We start from the raw sequence: 21412 nt of genomic DNA on the forward strand, positions 1-21412 counted from the left end.
AAAATCCCCCCACATTGTCTCTGCTGTCATTGTATGCATTTTTTTTTTTTTAATCTTGCTGATCACCATGGACTTTTATACCGTAAAACTCTTATACCGTATTTGGAAATGTCTCTTTTCCACTTTTCTCCAAGGAAACCCAAAAAAGGGGGAAGTGGATATTGTGAAATGCGAAGATTGCAGTTTTTGCATTACACAATCAGTTAGAGTTAGAGTTGAAGTCATGATGCAGTGGGCAGTTGGCAATCATGTAAAAACAATGGATAGCCTACGTTCAGTATAACACTTTTTTGTAATGTAGGCAGTTAACTGGAAAGGGTTAAAGGATAGGATATATACATAATCTCCTCTCTGTTGACTCTGTCTGCACCAGGAGCCAGTGTAAGGCATTATGTTCACAGAAGCCACCCACTTTGATAACTCTCTTTCCCAACTCTCCCAACAGAGCACCATAGCACTGTTTTGGTTCTTCTAATACCCACCACTAGAGCTATAGGTCTCTCTATAGGTCTATAGGTCTCTCTCTCATCTCAGTCTTGCCTAAGAGGGCTTAAGTTATTGGCTATTGGCTATAAGTTAAGGCTATTGGCCTATTGCAGAGATTTACTGTCAATATCAGGATGATATTTTGGTTTTGGTTAATTATAATAATTAATCTTGAATTAATAACTTGAATAATTACTTAATTGCTACTCAGGTAGTTTATGCTTTTTCCCTAAAAGTACTAGCTGCTACATACAACATTTATTCACAATTATGTTTGACTACAAGCCATATACATTAGGCATATCTCATTTCCTCATCATTACTAGCAGTAGTATACTGGTGTTTATTTCTGATCCTACTATAAATCTGCAAGATCTCTGACCTGAGACTACAATTGTTTTCGGATTTATAACCATTACTGTTACTATCTATTTACACACAATAAGGTGTTTTGGTATGAAAACCCAGATTTTGTATTTACCAAGTATCCTATATCATAACATAACTGCATGTGTGACATTTGTAACAAACCAATTCAGCGAATGATGATTTTAATTGTAGAGAGAAGAGACCTCCTGCTTCAATAGACATACATGGGGCATAAATGATTTAGGAGGCACAGCTTGACCCAAAAGCAGTGGCTGTTGTGTCTGAGGTATCTAGTGTATGGTTTGGCAGCTTTGTTTCTAATTTGAGTCTGCATTCACTGCGATGTTTGTCTTGGTGTGGACTTAATTCTGACGCTGCTATCTTTAGATGAACATTCATAGGATATTAAAATACAGCATATTTATTTGTTTGTGTTGTTGGTTTATGTTGCAGAAGAAAACAATGGTCATCTCAATTCCTTATCTGACAGAGAGACGCTGCCTGGGAATACAGAGGTAGGTGTCATGATCTTATTGTCTCCGCCAGGCCGAAAGGCATGGCGAGAGAGTATGTTTTACCCCCTGTCTGTCCGTCCGTCCGTCCGTCCGTCCGTCCGTCCGTCCGTCCGTCCGTCCGTCCGTCCGTCCGTCCGTCCGTCCGTCCGTCCGTCCGTCCGTCCGTCCGTCCGTCCGTCCGTCCTGTCCGTCCGTTAGCAGCTAATCTCTGGCACCGTTGGCCCGGCCGCTGCGAAACTGTGCACGCACACTCCCTGGATGCCAACTCAGAACCTCTGGCCCAAATTTTTCAGATTGGCCTGTTATAGCGCCACCAGGAGGCCGATATGTGCAAAACACATTTATTGATACTACTCCTACAGATTTTGTCCAAACATCACACAAATCGGTACACAGTATCTCTATAGTCATGTGATCAACACGGATTTATCCGATTTCCCATATTCCATCCTGATTGCCTAAGATTGGCTTCCAAAGTTTGCAGGATTGTTCCGTTTTGAACAAAATGCCTCAAATCATGAACGCAGCTTGCGATTTCCGTGAAATTTCACACGCACATTTCTATTAGGCCGACGAAGAAATGCCACCCTTTTCACATTGGCCTGTTATAGCGCCACCAGCAGGTCTAATTTTGCAAACATATGTTTGGAACAAAATGCCTCAAATCATGAATGCAGTGTCCGATTGCAGTGAAAAGCCCTTGAACAAATAGCACCCTTTTCACATTGGCCTATTATAGCGCCACCAGGAGGCCACAATAACGTACCTGACCTGGCGGAGACCTGTGCTCCGAGGAGCACTTTTTCTAGTTTAACTCTACTCCATGCATCTTGATATGATGATCACCTCCAACTCCAAGCTTGGATCAGTCTTATTACATAACAGTCATAATCAATCAAGTTGTTAGGGGGTTCTCTTGCTAAAGTCCCTGTTGTTATTTGCTGTGTATCTAAAGGCATGTCTCTCCTACAGTATATATATGGGACATCTGTAGACCTGGAGCAGGAAAATATACAGCCGAGACAGTTTCACAACTAACTATAGTAAAAGATCATGAATCACCCTGTCTGTAGATGTTGACCAAATGGTTATGTTTTTTACAATTGAAAACAAGACAGGTGCGTCGACAGCAAGGCCTTGAGGCTCTTGAGGTGCACTCGAGTGAGCCGCTAGGTGAGTGCTTACTCGTGCCGAACAGCCGATGGCCTCGTGAGTCGATAGGCGCGCAAATCCAAGTTGGCAAACCGTGGTGGCCGAAATAGTACAAAATTGCACGTACGCAGGAGATTGAGTGAAACAAAACTTGCAGCCCCAAAACTTGCAGCCCCCAATGCATGATATATGGTCCTGAAACTGTTACTGGGTCTGCTGGCTCATTCAACAGCAGGGTGGTGAAACTGCCTGGTGAAACTGCCTGGGCCGTAGATCTGCCTGTGCTTCAGGCCTGCAGCCTCCCCCTTCTCTATCTATCAGATGTCATTATGGAGAGTGACTGACCTTCTGCTGACTCACTGCTCTCTTTGCTGAGTCACAAGATCTTTTCCTCTCAAAGAGCTCCTCTGATTATTCCATTAGCTTCAGACCATGTCTGATATACAGGCTGCCCGGCCCGCAAGGTAAAGCCACAGTGTAGCTAAGTGAGGATTTTACCACGAGATTGTAAAAATAGAGTCAAATGGGTTAAAATACACTGAGGATTTTTGCTGTGTATTTGTAAGAACTATATGTCATAACCTTTTGCATGAATTATGTTTTTATAATGTTGTTAACCAGTCGTTAAATAAAATGTTTATGTGGAATCACATCCCCACCCTTACTTCTCCCATGGGTGGACGTTCAGTAAGGGTCTGATAAACAAGCAGGGTGGGGCTCTGCTACTGTTCCAACTGAAAAGATTATGTCCTCTAAGGTCAGGATAATATAATATACTGTGTTGTATTTTGCCCATAAAGTATGGCCAATATACACAATTCAATTGTAAAAGCACTAAAAGTGGAGCTGGTTTTTTCAAACACTTACAGTATACACTATACAGTATATTTTGTTTTGTATTTTCTGGGTCTAAAGACATTTAATCTGCCTTTGAAATGAGTCTGCAACTCTTTACAGTGAATTAGATCGGTACTCACTGAACTGTGACTAAATGGAAAGGAATATAGTGGAACATCCGTAGTGTAGAAATAGCAATGATCTGGGAATGCAGCCAGATGGCAGTGGTTGTCTCTCAAGTGACTTTAATTGATTGCCACAAGTAACCCATATTACAGGGGAAACAAAAACAAAAAACAAGAGAACGCAGAACTTGTTTCATATGTTAATCATTTCTAACACCTCATGAAAACATACTTTAACACTCTGTAAAAGGCTAAAAGCTTATGGTGGTCCAGGGGAGTTGTGTTATAAGTAAATGGAGAAGGCTCAGAGAAAAGTGTTTTAAAGAGAAGATTATGAATAAAAACCATTTGCACCATAATGAAGCATTCCAAGGTAAGGAAAAGTTTCAAGACATTTAATTTCAGATTCAGCCTGGGAGAGTACAGGCTCCTCCCTAGTTTCAGTCCAAGTATAGTATAATGATAGGCATGCCTTTTGCAAGTTGCTGGACATAGTCCAGGAGTGTCTTTGGGTGTTCGGCACAGGGTCAGGGGTAAAACTCCTGCTCATACTGTGGAGACGGTTGTTTGAACTTTGAACTTTGATTACTCCTCTGTGGTCAGTGGAGGCCAGATCCTCAATGGACACAATTGGCCATGTTTGTGGCTGTGAAGCTGGAAGGGGAGGGTGGTCTCTGTCCAGCACTAGCGAATACTACAGAACAGGTTGGACGGAACGGCTGTTCAGGCATGCTGAGTTCCTCAGCATCGCCCTCCCAATGAAACTCCTCACTGCCTGGTGAAAATAAACTCTGGCGACCCCATATGTATCGGAGGAAACAATAGTTATCTACACCAGTTATTCTGAACCTTTTAAATTTGAAGGACCCCCAGTTTGATATGCATTAGGCCACGGACCACCATTTGATACACTTTATTTTATTTTATAATCTCTGGGACCCCAATATACACTGTAGAATCCTCAGTGTTTATGAGTGTACAAATGCATGTTCCATTTGTACACTGTCAGAGTTACGACCTGTACGGGTCCGTTTGGACCGCTGGTGGCCCCCGGACCAGACGCTGAGAAACAGTGGTCTACACCTCCCCAGACCAGCAGTCTGGGTTAGTAGTGACAGGGATGATTATGTCTGAATGGAGTGTCCTAGCATTTCGCTTCTTCTTTGTATGAGTACGAGTGACAAATACAACCAAAATACTATATCAGGGTCGTCTGATTACATGTGTATCCTTGGGGTTAACATTGTATGTATCCTCTTGGAACTCTGTATTTAGCTTTCGATCAGGCACTGTACTTCAGTGTCAGACTCTCGTTGCCTTCAGAGGAAACCGGGTGCTGTCCATTTTCTTTTATTGTCATTTAATTTCGTTACTTTCTGTCATTTTCATTTCATGTCATTACATTATTTTTTTCATTATATTATTGCCATCTATATTGTATTGAATAAATCTGCTAAAATACATTTAATTTAGTAGCATTTCATTATTCTCTCACCGGAGATTTCCAGAACAGGGAGAAAAAAAGAAAAACTGTTGTACAGCTTTGTCTTAAGGAAACGGACATTATATTTCACAGAATTTCTTTTAGAAGTGACCAGTTTCTAATAATTTGTGAACAGCCCAGAAAAGATATGTTTTTACTTAACTACTTAAAGGGGAAATCCACCCATTTTCAATATTTAACTATGTCATTAATATAGCATAAAGGAGTTGTGTGGAAATAAGAAAAAATTAAAAAAAAAATTAACATTGCAAAAAAATGTAACATTGCAAAAAAATTAACATTGCAAATTACACTGTGATGACTCATCATGGTGTAATTTGCAATGTTAATTTTTTTGCAATGTTACATTTTTTTGCAATGTTAATTTTTTTTTTCTTTTTTTTCTTATTTCCACACAACTCCTTTATGCTATATTAATGACATAGTTAAATATTGAAAATGGGTGGATTTCCCCTTTAACTGTGTCTATGTCAAAAGGTTTTTCTCTACTTGCACTTTACAATTTTTAAGATTCTCCTAATTGGTGCGTCTGGTGGCTCGGCCACTCAGTGCGCCTCCACGCAGACAAAGATTAATAACAATGTCTCGAGTACCCATCTGGACACATGACCCTTTCATTTCCTGTAGTTACTGTATCTACTGCATACAAGTAAATACATCTCAAGAGATTCTGTTGAAAAACGAATAGCATGTGACTCTTCCCTTCTCTAAGTCTTGGATGGCTAATTGTTTTTCTTTTTCCCTTACAGACTGATCATCTACATCCAAATAAAGACACTGTGTTCTTCAGGGACGGGCGGCGTAGGATCGACTTTGTGTTATCATATGTAGACGACAAGGATGGAGAAAAGAAACAGGTGTGTGGGAGAAAAGAACAGACCTGGCATCTGTTGATTTTTTGATTACTTTGGCCTTTTATCAGGGAACTGCCTTACATTTAAGACAGATGGACACAATATTCCAAGAAAGCTCTAGGCCCATTACAAAGACCAGAGCCCATTATCAGGCAAGTTGTTCCAGACATGATCAGAGGTTTTTTTTAATTCATACTTGGTCATTCGAGGGTGTCACATCAAGGTGAGGTGAGCTTGTAGATAGGCTATATTTGATGCGCCACACCCTCGTACGATGAAATATACATCAGGTTAAAATACAAATACATCACCTGAAGGGATTCCATCTCAGTGAAAAACACCAGACCAATAAGTAGGCTATGGTGCAAACGTCTACTTGTCTCTACTTGTCACTCTGTTCCGTATATCTATTTATATCCCCCTTCCACATTGCGTTTGTGTGCCTGGCTCTTAATTCCTATCCATCGCTGTATCTTTTTCATATTATCATTATTATGAACTTTGTCCCATGCGTATTCTGACTTTCCAAGGAGTACAGTAGGAGAGCATGTAAGCATAGAAATATATAGATGTCCTACCTACTGCAGGTAGGTAGGACTAATACGTAAAATCTGCATTAGAATTAATTCTACAGATTTTTTAAATCATCTTTTCTTACAGTAAACAGCCCATACTGTACTATACAGTATCTGAGTATCTGTCCATCTCTCGGCCCTTGTTCTCAGCCTTGAAAGTAATGGTACAAAGAAAATGTCCAAAAAAGGAAATAAAGGCATTTTTGGTCTATTTTCGCTTTTGGCTTAGGCCAAGATTTTTTTTCCCGGAGCATCTCTAATTAAATAGTCCCATCATCAGGGAGGGAAGTTGGAAGCTGCTAATTTTAGTTAAAGCAGCACTGTGCAGTTTGGGGTATCAGTGGCCACTTTGGACACAAATAACATGGCAGCCAACGTCTTTGACTTCATTACCGAAGAGTCTCTGCAAGCATGTCCGGCGAGGACACGCTGTGATTGGATTGGCCAGTCTTCGCTTTGACTGGCAGTTCTGCCTTGGTGCCTTAACAAATTCCTGGATGAAACTCATTGTCTCCCCAATAGATACTATTCAAGCCCCTAGAAGCGACCCCCCGGAGTCTAATACCTGTATGGAAGAATCTTTTGGGACACAATATGCTATGTAGTTGTTAAAAGGTTACATAAGGAAAAAGCTTCCTATTTTCCCACTGGATTGCACCATAAACAGTACACATTTTTGGTCATTGTGTGATTAGAGCTTTGGTTTTCAGTTTTCTTGCTCTGGGCGATACGTGTTATATAAGTCATAAGTTCATGAGTCAAAACCATTCAAGAAAAATGTGAGTGCTCTTCCCTTTACATAGTCTTTTTAATACCACAGACATGAGTCAGATTTTGTCCTGCCGCCCAGTACAGTATGTCTCAGTGTCGGCAGCAAGTTAGTTTAGCTGTTTAGTTTAGCACGCACGCACACACACACACACACACACACACACACACACACACACACACACACACACACACACACACACACACACACACACACACACACACACACACACACACACATATGGTATATGATGAGGAATCAGAGAAGGGGACCAGAGAAAGAAACGGAACGTAGTGTAACTTTTCTGAGGAGAGGAGTAACTACAAAAGGAGAGAAGCAATCAGCACACTTCCCTCACAATAACATTTATTTGGCTTAGCCTGCGTTCAGTTCAGTTGACCTTCATCATAGCTGACCTTCATGAGATACAGCTTCTCTCCTCTTCACATCTGACATTTTACTTTCACAAAGTTAACTTTGTTATCTTAGAGAGACAAGGCATTATAGGAAGAAAGATCCTTATCTATTCTACTCAGAGAATGAGATGACATTCTGAAGAGGTGACAAAAGAATAAAGGCTCAGATTGTGTGTGTGTGTGTGTGTGTGTGTGTGTGTGTGTGTGTGTGTGTGTGTGTGTGTGTGTGTGTGTGTGTGTGTGTGTGTGTGTGTGTGTGTGTGTGTGTGTGTGTGTGTGTGTGTGTGTGTGTGTGTGTGTGTGTGTGTGTGTGTGTGTGTGTGTGTGTGTGTGTGTGTGTGTGTGTGTTGTGTTGTGTCTATCTGTAGGAGAGGAGGAGGGAATTTGAGGCCAATCTTGAGAAGGCAGGACTGGAACTGGAGACAGAGGACAAATCGGTAAGAACTTCAACGGCAGAACGCTGCCGCCCCCTAGTGGTCTCAATGTTGAAATGCATCAAACTTGTGTAAAACAAATCTTAAAGGGATGGCCCATTGCTAGTTTATTATAGGAGAGGTTGCTATGTCTCCCATTATCATTGTTATGCAATTAAGATACAACCATTTCCACAAAATCATTAAAGATATATTATTCAAAGATGTATTTGGTAATTCAAATTTAAAATTTTACTAGACAGGAGCTAAACCTTATCTCCTGTGTGTACCCCTCAGGACTCAGATGATGGCAAGACATACTTCTTGAAGATCCATGCTCCATGGGAGGTGTTAGCCACCTATGCGGATGTTTTGAAGATCAAGGTTCCCTTCAAGGCCAGTGACATCCCCCATGCCAAAGATGCCCCTCTGGAGTGGCTTTCTCGTCCCTTCCGCTTGCCAGAGCACATTATGCATCCAGGACCCGACCATTTCACCTCTCCTTTTGACAAGGGCAAGATTGATTTCTTCCTCATCAAAGACAAGGAATCCAAGGATAAATGTTTCCCACCCTCCACAAGAAACAGAATTGTGAGTGGCAGTTGTTTAAGCTGATTATTTTCGACATAGCAGAATTCACACTGAGGACGATAACTAGAACCTTTACAAGTCGTTCTAATGGTAACTGGAAGGCTTACCCCAAAACACACTCGCCCCCATTTTATCTGCGGACCGCTCGCCCCCAGCGGTTTCTTGTATTCTTGTATTTGTTTTACTGATGTTAAGGTTAGGAATAAGGTCAGTGTTAGGCATAGTTTTACTGAGGTTAAGATTGGGAATAAGGTTATGCTTAGGCATGTTTTTTACTGAGGTAACGTTTAGGAACAAGGTAAGGTTTAGGCATAGTTTTACTGAGGTTACGTTTAGGAATACCTAGTGGCGACCGTTCCGAGGTCGCCGGACTTGACCCGGGGCGAGTGTTTTTTGGGGCGAGCGTTCTTGTATTTGTTCTAACTGAAGTGGATGGCAGAGTCCACACCACAACTATAACTACAACAATAGTGGTAAACTATAATGTTTGGATCACTTTCAGAGCGATTGACAGCCATTCAGAATTCATCGGGACATCTAGGATGCAATCGGTCTCAAAGTTTTGTTATTAATGGAGATGAGGAGGCGATTATGAATAGCTAACGCTATCTGGTATACAGTAGCTGGCATTACCTCAGGTACAACTATCTCGCCTCCTTATAATTAATAATCAGAGACAGATTATCCATAATCCTATTACATGCGTCTTTCTGCTCCACTGAGACAGAGGTCTCTCTCCCTCTCTCTTTCTCACTCTCTCTCCTCCATTTTCATGAAAAAGGTTGAGAACCAGTGACTTAGGCCATATGACCCTGATCCAAGATGCTTCATGAACATACACGAGCAACTCTGTGATTCATTAAGTGTAGTAGACTAATCCATTCCGACAAATTCACGTGAGACCATATATGTGAATACATTGATTCAGGGGGATTTATGGGGATATGGATAAATGTTTCCAGTTGTTACAACACTAGTGGTTGGAGAGATGTGTGTCTCCCTGGTGGATCTCACTGGTGTGAATTTTCAATCTCCCGCATGGGATGTCTTTGTTCAAATCCTTGGAAGGAGATAAATGTTGTGGATCGCAGATTTAACTGTGAAGATGTTAATATGTGGAAATTGTTACATCTAGTGGAAAACTAAATGCAGACATAATGATCTCCAGTATTTTAACCCCTTCCTTCCTTGTTGTTAGGTCTACTACATCCTGGCTCGCTGTCAGTACTACAAAGAGGACCGCAAAGAGAAAGATAAGAAAGGCATCAAGCGTTTGCTCAGCAGTGGGACATACACCGCAGCCTTCCCACTGCATGATGTAAGGCAACAACAAAGAGAATGGCGTCGCTGTTGGGTGAAACTTGTATATTCCAAAAGCTTTTACTTTTCAAGAAATGGAAAAAGAACCTGCATTCCAATCAATCCGATGTAGTTATTTAGTCACAAGCTCGTGTTAATACTTTTCATTGTTTTTAATACTGATAAAGCCCACAGACATCTTAACTATTCTGAACTTGCCGTCCTTTTGTGGACATGCCTTTATTGGTGAAGTTCTTCAAACATGTTTGTAAAAAAAAGAAGAAGCAAATCTACGAACTCACTTTGTGTTGCATCACAATGCATTGCAATCTTGTACATGTGCTAGTATAAAATAGGGCATTAATTCATGACAATTAAGTTGAAATAAGGTTTCTGCCCAACAGCAAGGCAAGGCAAGGCAAGTTTATTTGTATAGCACAAACGCAATTCAATGTGCTTTACATAAAACATTAAGCAAAGGAAATACACTAATGTCTCTTGGCATCTCCCACTTGTTTAAATTCCTGGCCCTATAACTTCCTTTATATGTTATTATCATGTTTTGTTTTAAAACGGTATTGCACTTTTGTTTGTCCAGTGTTTGAGTGAATATGTAATGGACCACAATGGATACAAGACTTTGGCTTTTTGGTCTTTATCCATTAGGACATTTTTTAATTTTCAATTTAATGTGGAAATTGTATTCCTTTTGTTCCCTGTTCAAAATCTATTTAGTCATAATTCTTCTCTTTCAGTTAAACTTTATACTAAGATTTTAAGATTATTTCACAGCGATTAACTGATTTATTAACAATTTCTTTCACTGTCAAATAGCTGATCTCAAATCGATGTTTATACTTCTGCACAACACCTCATGCACTGCCATCTCTCTCTTTCTTTCTCTTTTTAGAGTCGATACTGGAAAAAGTCTAGAAATTCAGAATGTGAGGATGAACGCTATAATCTGTACCAAAACTGGGCCAGGTTACTTAGTTTCTATAAAGAACAACCTCTTAACCTTATCAGGTGAGTAAGTAATATCTGGACATAGTCAGTTTTCATGTACCTTGAATGAATGAATACATTTATTTGGTGAAGAGCACATCAGCACTTCCACAACATATAGCAGACACAGTATCACCGAGGATAAAAACATAATAAAGCCCTAAGGCTTATTTCCATTGTGGTCCTCTAAAAAAAAACACAGAACAGTCACAACATAGAAAATACAACTAAACATAACAGACTATGACAAATTAGCAGCATCAGGCTGCAGCAGCAGCAGCATTACAGTTTATTGGCAAACAGTCTACGCACCTTTACGTATTTTAAATGACTAAAACCTTGATTGTGTCCTTCACCAGTTCAGTGTGTGTTTTTTGTGTGGTGATTTTGTAATCTGCGCTGATGTTCGCATAATCTATTGTTTACAGAAAATATTATGGAGAAAAGATCGGGATCTACTTTGCCTGGCTGGGGTTCTACACAGAGATGTTGTTCATTGCAGCTGTCATAGGCGTTGTATGTTTTGTGTATGGACTGCTCAGCTATGATGACAATATTTCTAGGTCAGTACCACCAGGGGTCATCAGTGAGTTCCTTTATGATTCATTAAATCTAATGATGGAAGGTCTACTTATATGCCACTTAAAACAGATTAATTCGTGGCAAGGTGGTTTATATTTATAATAGACAAATACTGATTAAAACTAATTAACATTAAATTCCATTCAATACTACTTATACTACTACAAATTTCTTTGCATTATTTTGTGATTCAGAAGTGTTTTCATGCTGCTGTTTTATTTGTCGTTAAGTAAAGAGATCTGCGATGCCTCCATTGGTGGTAGTATTGTGATGTGTCCACTTTGTGATAAGAAGTGCACTTTCTGGAAACTCAACTCGACCTGTCTCTCATCCTGGGTAAGACAAGGAAAACCTTTCAATGCTGTAATTTGCAAACCATGGCAATGCTAACTTTTCTTTCATAATGATACGTTTGAGTTATATATATTTGAATGTCTGAAATCAAAATCAAATGTATATTATCAGAAATATATGTATGATTCCCATGTTCCTGTTTTTCTTTCATTCCCAATTTGAATGACCCTGGAATGACATGTCAACCACAGTCAATCAATCCAAGTGAAATGCACCCTTCTGTGTATGCAGTATGTCACCATGTTTGTGTCCAAATCTCAGCATGTCACAACTCTGGGTTGCTAAGGAACTTATAATGGGCCATGCTCTCTCTGTCTCTGTCTCTCTCTCTCTTCCAGCAATCCCATCTGTTTGATAATGAAGGGACTGTGTTCTTTGCCATATTTATGGGGATTTGGGGTAGGTGTCTGGTCATGATGCCCTCAGTGTGTTTAACCTGGCTTGTGGTTCTAATGCATTCCCCACTGTTTGACAGATTGGGACAGTTAAAGGCTTTTCACACAGTAGCTAGCATCAATCTGTCCCCATACTGCTGTAGCCCAGATCTATCCTTGCCTCCAGCAGCTTTGGCTTCATACTACTGTGGTTGCTTTAGTTGAGAAGGCTTTAATGAGGCCTAATTCTGAACAAAATGTTTTATTTTACCATTAAGCATAAATTCTAATTGTGTATGATGGTGTGGCAGGGCAAAAAGGTTACATGCTGCACTGCGACATGTTGTGAGATTTTAGATCTGATATCTTTGATGCACGACACCAGCGTACAGCAAACTATAACTTAAGCACATTAGCCTAGGCTTTTTCTTTCTTTTTTTTAATCTACATGTTTAAAAATGACATGTACAAAATAGGGACGGAGGGGTTAATGTGGTTAAGATAGATTCCTTATGTCCGTTCTCCCTATCCGTTTTGTCAGTGACCCTGTTTCTGGAGTTCTGGAAGAGGCGTCAGGCCCGACTGGCGTACGAGTGGGACCTGGTGGATTTTGAGGAGGAACAGCAGCAACTCCAGATGCGACCCGAGTTTGAAATCAAATGCACTGACAAGAGACTCAACAGGATCACTCAGGTACTAATGCCTGCCTGGGTCATACATGGACATGAATGCAATTAAAAAAAATCTTTCACTGATGAAGCCCAGGTTATGCATTGATTGTTGATTAATCTTTCAGGAAATGGAGCCATACCTGCCTCTCAGGAGCAAATGTGCCCGCTACTGCCTCTCTGGAGCAACTGTTCTCTTCTGGGTAACTGAATGATGTGTGTGTGTGTGTGTGTGTGTGTGTGTGTGTGTGTGTGTGTGTGTGTGTGTGTGGTGTTGTTGCGCGTGCATATTTTGTGCATTCTACAAGCTACAAGCTCACAACACCTCGTGCTGCGATGCATTGTGAGCTTGTAGATCAGCAATTTTCGGTACAAAACATGATTTGATTAGTAGTTTTCTTGCCTACCTATGTTGAATGCACTTATTGTAAGTCGCTTTGGATAAAAGCGTCTGCTAAATGACTGTAATGTTGTAATGTAAATGTGCAGCCAAGTGTAAGTCAGATGCTGTATCTCCCAACATCTTAATGCCTGATTTATGCTGAGATGCACACCATTGTCTTGGACCGAATATTGCCAATCTACAAGCTCACAACACGTCACGCTGCAATGCATGGTGAGCTTGTAGATCAGCTATTTTCAGTGCGAGACACGATGCGTAGCCAAGTATGAGGCCTAGGCTTTACTGTATGTGTATGCTCTCTCAACAGGTCTGTCTGATAGTGGCCTGTATTATTGGAGTCATAGCCTACAGGCTGGCTGTGTTTGCTGCCTTTGCCAGCATCATGAAAGACAGCCCGACCAGAAAGATTCAACTGGTGGGGAGCCTCATCACTCCACAACTGGCCACCTCTGTCACTGCTTCCTGCATCAACTTTGTCATCATCCTCATTCTGAACTTCTTCTATGAGAGGGTGGCCATCTGGATCACTGACATGGGTGAGTTGTTTTTAGCAGTGGTGGAAGAAGTACTCTGATTTAGGAATCAGTCCTTGCCCTGATGAAGACTGTAACTGGTCGAAACATGTTGGCAAAAACGTTGTTTTAACTTTACAGCCTCTCCTCTGCATTTTTTGAGTGCTCGGATCTCTTAAATTAAAAGTGGCAATGCCACGTGTAAAAATATTCTTACTTAAGTCAATGTACAAAAGCATTATCAAAAAAATATACTTTACGTAGCAAAAGCAAAAGTTCTCAATATGCAGAATGCCAATTTCAGAATCATATACAGTATATCATATTATTTGACAATAATTATTGATCATTAACCACTTAAGCACTATTTGTCCTTTTGACCAACTTTGACCAAAAAAAGTTCGCTAGAAGAAGTAGAAGTAGTTGGAATTCAATGTATTTATTTGAGCTTCAAACTCACAGGGAATGTGTCAACATTTAAATAGTCCTATTCTGTGTAGGTTTGATTACTATGTTGATTTATATTGAAATGGTTTCTTTCCATAGAAATCCCCAAGACTCACCTGGAATATGAGAACAAACTGACCATGAAGATGTACTTATTCCAGTTTGTCAACTATTACTCCTCTTGCTTTTATGTGGCATTCTTCAAGGGCAAATTTGTGGGCTATCCAGGCAACTATACATACATGTTTGGCATCGGTAGCAGACTGAGGAATGAGGAGGTGAGAGCCTTTTATAACTCATGTTACTCATCATATAAATCATAATATTGGACTTGCCCTGAAGTGCAGGTGATTGATTTAGCTTGTTTTGTGAAAGTTTGTTTGGAGTTGATTCTGATATTGCTCCATACATGTCACAAAATAAAAATGTTCCATTCATAGTTATAACTCAGGATTTGTTTCTGTGCACATGGCATCCTAAATTAAGAGCCTACCAAATGAACCATTGTCCCTTGGTTGTCAATGCTGTATAATATTGTTTTACTTGCTTCATGTGTATTTGGCTTCGCTAAACAAATGAATGCACTTGATGCATTCATTTGATGCATGTCTCTCTCTTCCCCAGTGTGACCCAGGAGGTTGTCTGATTGAACTGACTACACAGCTATTGATAGTGATGGCAGGAAAGCAGCTTTGTGGGAACATCCAGGAAGCCCTGCTGCCGTGAGTCCCTCTCACCTCCCAGTCATACACTCACTGTACAATATTACACCTATTCCTAGCATTCAGCATGCGAGTTAACTGGCGGCGAGAACATGTGACAAATCGCCTTGATAAATGCCATCAGTGTCACAGTGGGAGTATAGATAAGCGTCCGATTTATCAAGAAAGTGAAATGCCATTCACCCAGTTCGCTTACGCAGGGTTGGGAGTACCAGAAGCAATATTTTCTCACATCTCTGTATGTTAGGAATGTGTGTATGTGGCCCGGACGGCTGGCGTAGCCGTCTGGGCACCTAGGCTGCTAATGCCGCCTGACAGAGTGTTGCGGGTTCGACTCCCGATCCCGACGACCTTTGCTGTGTGTCACTCCCCAGCTCTCTCCCCATTTCCTGTCAATCAACTGTTTCTAGCAATAATGGCCGGGGGAAAAAAAGGAATGTATGTATGTACTGTTGTACTGTCATAAGGTGGTGCAATTTCCTACTGGTAAAGCCTTTTGTCAGTTCTCTGTACATCACTGCTTTGTGCAGACGAAGTAATTATTATTATTTGTAAGCGATCAGATCAGATTGTGTATTCACTTCAGACATGTCTGCATTGGTTGCTGTGGTGACGATATAACGACTGAGACACTTTATGTATCAGATTCAAATCTGATTTATTTATTTATTTTTGCTGTTCAGACTTGAACATAGCCTAAGTGATCTTTTAAGCACACCCTAATTTATGTTTACTTGGTTGTTCTTAATTGTCTGTCTTGCAGGCTGATGCGAAACTGGTGGGGCAGCAGAAAGGGTCGTAAACAACCGGAGAACCAGTACAGTCGCTGGGAGCAGGACCATGACCTGCTGAACTTCAGCCAGATTGGGTTATTCTATGAGTACCTGGAGATGGGTGAGATACTCACCCAGGTTACAGTTCTGGGGTCATATATTGGATAGATAGAATAGCTCACAAATGTATTTTATATGCTAAATTAGTCAATTATGTGATTATGTGAACAAGCATTGGCCAAGTATTAATCAATGTTCTCTCTATCTACTTCTCTCTCATTTTCTGCTCCATTCATCCTCAACCTGTCCTTCCAGTGATCCAGTTTGGCTTCATAACCCTGTTTGTAGCTTCCTTCCCCCTGGCTCCTCTGCTGGCCCTCTGCAACAACATCCTGGAGATCAGGGTGGATGCCTGGAAGTTCACCACACAGTACAGGCGACCCGTTGCATCCAAAGCCAGAAACATCGGAGCCTGGGAGGAAATCCTCAATGTGGTGGCCATCTTGTCTGTCGTCACCAATGTGAGCTGTCATTTCATATCGTAGTCTGTTCGTCAAAAACTGTCACGCTTGTACTGTACTGTATTATTGTTTATTGACAAAGATTCATGAGAAATATTGTGTGTATTGTGTGTATTGTGTGTGTGTGTGTGTGTGTGTGTGTGTGTGTGTGTGTGTGTGTGTGTGTGTGTGTGTGTGTGTGTGTGTGTGTGTGTGTGTGTGTGTGTGTGTGTGTGTGTGTGTGTGTGTGCGCGTGTGCGTGTGCGTGTGTGTGTGTAGGCTATATATATTTTTTCCCCCTTACTTGAAAAAACACAATTTCTTTCATTATGTTTTTATATTTTTGGGGGGAAATGTAAATAATTAAATACAATACAAACATAAAATTAATGAAAAAGGTAATCGAAGAAACACGGCCCCCTCACGTATTAGGAGGGCAGTATGAGTCACCAGAACCAAGGACAGGTGTTTTCGATGAATCTATCATGGTTAAATAGAGTTTGATGTTACAATGGGTTTGTATAGGAAGGGGGCGTGTCTGATTAAATGAATATCAAATATCTAAATACTGAATCAAGCAACTTAAAAAACTGTCTGGGGTCCTCAAAAAAGCCTGAGTAGAAGTTAAAATGAACCCAAACATGTTTGAAAGTGATACATCGCTTTAATCTGTATGCAAATAGTTTGACAGTCTCTTGTGCTTTCTCTTTTCTCAGGCATTCATCATGGCATTCACCTCTGACATGATCCCACGCTTGGTCTACCTTTATGCCTACCACAGTGGCACAGAGACCAGCATGATGGGCTACATCAACAACAGCCTGTCGGTGTACAACATCTCACAGATCCCTGCCTACAGTATGCCAGAAGATGGCGAAAGACCTACCTGGTTTGATAGCTCCTTCGTCACCACCTGCAGGTACTGGGGACTATGCAGTACATGTGTGTGTGACATTGAGTTATTTAGATTTATAATATTTTTTTCAATATCATGCTGCCATTGTGGTACGGTCCATAGACTTTGGATTTGCCATGTTTTGGACATAAATAACTTAAATAATGTTTCCATGAATAGCTCTATATATAAAGTCAATTTGTTTGGTACATTTAGAATATGTGCACGTTTGAAGATTCATTAGGCTTTGCCAATGCCTAATGAATACATTACCCATTACATTAGTGACACTACACCTGTACGCTTGTTGATTTGTTCAGGTACCGTGATTACCGTTACCCTCCAGGCCACCAGAGGGAGTATACTCACACTATGCAGTTCTGGCACATCCTGGCAGCTAGAATGGCTTTCATAATTATCATGGAGGTAAGTAAAAAGTACACTATCCTTCGAGAATCAACTTCTTTCTAGTACTCTGCAGCAACAGGTGCTCTAAACATTTGTCAAGGTGTATGTTACTAGATAATATTCAAAGACTCTCTGCCTCTCCTTCTCCAGCATGTGGTGTTTGTGGTGAAGTTCTTTGTGGCGTGGCTCATTCCCGACGTTCCTTCGGAGGTGAAGGCTCGGATCAAACGTGAACGATACCTGATCCAGGAATACCTGCATGACTACGAGGTGGAGAAACTCAAACTTCAGCTGAGTGCCAGTTTCATGACAGAATCGCGGATAGAGCTCTGCCCTGGGTTCTGCTCTGCTACAGACAAGCATGAAGTGCTATCAGAGTGCCTGTAGTATCACTTCCTCCTCCCACCACCCAAGCCTATATGGGAGTTCAGTGTCGACCAAAAACATATCAAGGGCTTCTATCAGTGGGATAAAAGTGTTGTTATCTGTTTATAGTAAAAAGCAGCTGTCAAATTGTACTCCTATATTAGGATCTGTGTGGCAGCAAGCAATGTGACGTTGATTTACTTTGTTTAAATATTCCAAATCCACTCGTTGAAGGATTTTTTGCACTTTTCTCAGTCTGTGCCATAGCAGATTGCTGGCAGGGTGTTATGGTGACAGTGGGATATGAGAGAGATTGTAATGACAATCGCAGTTACCATTCCCAAGTTAAAGCCATCTATCCAGCTGAGTGTTTCTCCAGTGTATATATCTTGACTAAAATAAATATACCCTGAATGTGATGTATAGGCAATGGCCTTTCGAGCCGTTAAAATATCAACTGCTTTTGATGCTTCAAATTAGAATGTAATGATGAAGAGTTGAACCCTTCAGATAATGAACCTTGTGTCTCAGTTTTGAAAGGTTTTAAAGTCTACATACCTGCAGTTATTATCTCATTCAAATGGTTTGACACCCCTTATTCCTTTTTAGATTAATGAATGAACACTTATCTATCTAACATTCTTAATGTTTAGAAAATGAGATGTGAAAACAGCACTCGTCTGAAAACTTAGGTCAGACAGTGTTATTTTGCAAAAAGACCTCACCATCACTTCAACAACATTTTTATATGTTTAAGTTGACCTATACAGCTGGGCTATAAGATTTGTGTTATGGGAGAATAGTCGGTTTAAGCTATCAATTTGAAGTACCGCCGCTATATATTGGTAGTACCGATACTGTAACACTCAAAAGATGTGATCGCATATGTTCTGCCTACTATAGGAATCATATGTTACCGGTATTTATAATCAAATGTACAATCCCCTTAATGTGTCTATGGCACACACAACCTGCTGTCCGACGAAACAGAAGTGTTGACCTGTGCATTTCTCAAGAATTTATCACATGGAGATGTCGAGTAAAGAGTGATGATACACTGGTAACCTAAAGGATGTTATGAAAAGCTGTACCTGTGTGTGCGCTTTTAAGTTGTGAAGTTGAACAGAGATATCTGCACTCACTGCTGTTGTGACATTCCGAACACACTCTCTTCCTTATAGACTTCTCTCCTCTTCGTCTGAAGTCTGAGGAAGAGCTGTGAGCTTGAAATGTCACAACAGCAGAAAATAATTATCCTTTTAGCACGAGTGATTGCGGGTGTCTCTGTTCAACAAGGTATTTCTTGAACCAGCACCCAGTCTAATGGGCATTGAGATTTGCATGTCTTTTTTTATCATATCTGTGTGGTTTTAAGTTGACCAAGTTTATCAGCCTTCACCCATAGTTGTATGTAGATGGACTTTAAATGAATTGCTTCTCGGATTGATATTGTCACTATACTGTGGCTATTAATCATCCCTGTGTCTATCTTTATGATGGATGTTGATTAATGATAATTGAATTCAAACCATTGATTTTGATGGTAAACATGTGAATATGGATTTCAGTGAAGAATTGTTGATGTTCAGTTGCTGGTTATTCACTGTTAATACAAGAGTGTGTTATGCATTTAAGATGCATCAGAACGTTATTTATTGACACGTGGCTGGTTCCCAAAGTGTTTGTGGCTGAAGTCAATTCTTTACTTTTGCTTTTGTTAATTTTACAGAACTACAATTCTGTATGTTCTAATTGTATGCATTTAACTACTTGAGCATAAATGTTATAATGCATTCTAAATGTCTACTTCTGCTACAAATATGATTGGAAACCCAGTCCTTCTTGTATTTCTTTACAGCAGCTGAACTGAACCCTTATATGTTGTTTGTATTCAAACTTTCTTAATACTTTTTTTGGTAGACTATTTCTTTGCAGCTTAGTCTTGCACCATTATGTTCTTTGTATGTTTCTATGGTATGCTGTGCTTTATGCACAAATGTTCCAGGTACCATTATTCACTTTTTGACAGTCAAAGCGTTTACAGATCTTTCGGTGTTTGACATAATATGCAGACAGATGTGTGTCTGTTCTCTGAAAAAAAAAAGATGACTTAACGCCTGATCCTGTAAAGTGCACGATCAATTTTACTGCCGCAAAACACATGCCTTAAATACTTATGTTTACCCATTTTGTATGTTTTTTTTCTAAGAACAGAATTGTTTATTGCAATTCATGTCATATTTCATACTGTTGTTCTAGCTAGGCTAGTCTTTTTATTGCAAGCTGGCCGTGTTTTGTCTGCATGAAACGCTATTGAGTGAATGCTTTGCAATTTGAAATTTGATGTTACTGTTGTCTAATATAGAGTATTGCACGGTAACACTGATAATAAATGAAGAAATACTAAAATAAACTTGTTTCCATGTTTCAGTCAGTGGATGTGCTATGTGTTGGATGAGCACCAGATGGCGCTCAAGCTCCATGAAACATTCAGGAATAATATTGATATTTTTTCCCATCCCCTTTGTGTTCAAATTGTATAAGCCTACTTATAAGACCAACATCCGCATATTATTGTTATTATCATCATTGTTATAATTTGTAGCCCTGTATCTTCCCCCGTATAGTCATATCATACAAATTATTCAAATTAAGTATTGCATGAAGAAAGCCTGTGTGTGTGTGTGTGTGTGTGTGTGTGTGTGTGTGTGTGTGTGTGTGTGTGTGTGTGTGTGTGTGTGTGTGTGTGTGTGTGTGTGTGTGTGTGTGTGTGTGTGTGTGTGTGTGTGTGTGTGCGTGCGTGCGTGCGTGCGTGCGTGCGTGCGTGCGTGCAGGAGGCGGGTGGGTGGGGGGAGGAGGGGTATAGGGAGATGCCTAAATTATTGATGGGTTCTTTGGCTGGTGAGGAGCTTATTCGGGGGGAAATCCACTCCTGTTCATTTAGTTTCCATGGCACCGCCCCTGGGAGGTAGTTTTCATATTATGCCAGTAACAGTATAACAGTAACGAGAAACAGAAATAATGCCATTTAGGCCTATATAGCTATATCGTATTTTTTGCACCGTGTAGGTATCAATCTTTTCTTTTTCCAGCTACGAAATACGCAAATTATTAGTAGCCTACATATTTTGACCAAAATAACTCACCATGATATACCATATTTTAAAACAACTGACATAGTAGTTATGAATAATAGCCTGCGCCCTGCCTGTGGTGCAGCTGAACATAACTTAAGTGGAAAAGTCTTATTCCAGCATGTATACAATAGAGCGCTTCGTGCTGTCGCTGACCTTGGTGCTGAAGCTGAACCACCACAGGTCTGGATGGATACGTCAGAACTGCTGGAGCGCTCCACGTGAGAGAGAGAGAGAGAGAGAGCGAGAGAGAGAGGCATTATCCTCCCTCTCTCTCCCTTTGATTTACCGATCAGGCACACCTCCTCCTCCACACACCTACTGACTGGCTTTTTTTTTTGCGGTTAAGATTTATTTGAAATAT

At 40.5% G+C, this 21412-nt stretch overlaps 1 protein-coding gene across 1 annotated transcript in view; it reads left to right on the forward strand.

Moving 5' to 3' along the window:
* The window catches only part of ano5b (anoctamin 5b), a 32731-nt gene extending 12486 nt beyond the window's left edge, over positions 1-20245 (forward strand). Inside the window, exons 2-20 of the mRNA XM_080435312.1 lie at positions 1309-1370; positions 5738-5845; positions 7971-8039; positions 8313-8606; positions 9805-9924; positions 10816-10931; positions 11339-11473; positions 11723-11828; positions 12185-12245; positions 12762-12913; positions 13017-13091; positions 13599-13827; positions 14350-14528; positions 14875-14972; positions 15736-15866; positions 16061-16266; positions 16962-17164; positions 17461-17566; positions 17699-20245. Coding sequence (XP_080291438.1) covers positions 1309-1370; positions 5738-5845; positions 7971-8039; positions 8313-8606; positions 9805-9924; positions 10816-10931; positions 11339-11473; positions 11723-11828; positions 12185-12245; positions 12762-12913; positions 13017-13091; positions 13599-13827; positions 14350-14528; positions 14875-14972; positions 15736-15866; positions 16061-16266; positions 16962-17164; positions 17461-17566; positions 17699-17935 — 2687 coding nt within the window. The 3' untranslated portion in view covers positions 17936-20245. The remainder of the gene's footprint in view (positions 1-1308; positions 1371-5737; positions 5846-7970; positions 8040-8312; positions 8607-9804; positions 9925-10815; positions 10932-11338; positions 11474-11722; positions 11829-12184; positions 12246-12761; positions 12914-13016; positions 13092-13598; positions 13828-14349; positions 14529-14874; positions 14973-15735; positions 15867-16060; positions 16267-16961; positions 17165-17460; positions 17567-17698) is intronic.
* The last annotated feature ends 1167 nt before the right edge of the window (positions 20246-21412 follow it).

Source organism: Gymnoscopelus braueri (assembly GCF_963280865.1).
Source record: "Gymnoscopelus braueri genome assembly, chromosome: 1".
Classification (NCBI taxonomy): domain Eukaryota; kingdom Metazoa; phylum Chordata; class Actinopteri; order Myctophiformes; family Myctophidae; genus Gymnoscopelus; species Gymnoscopelus braueri.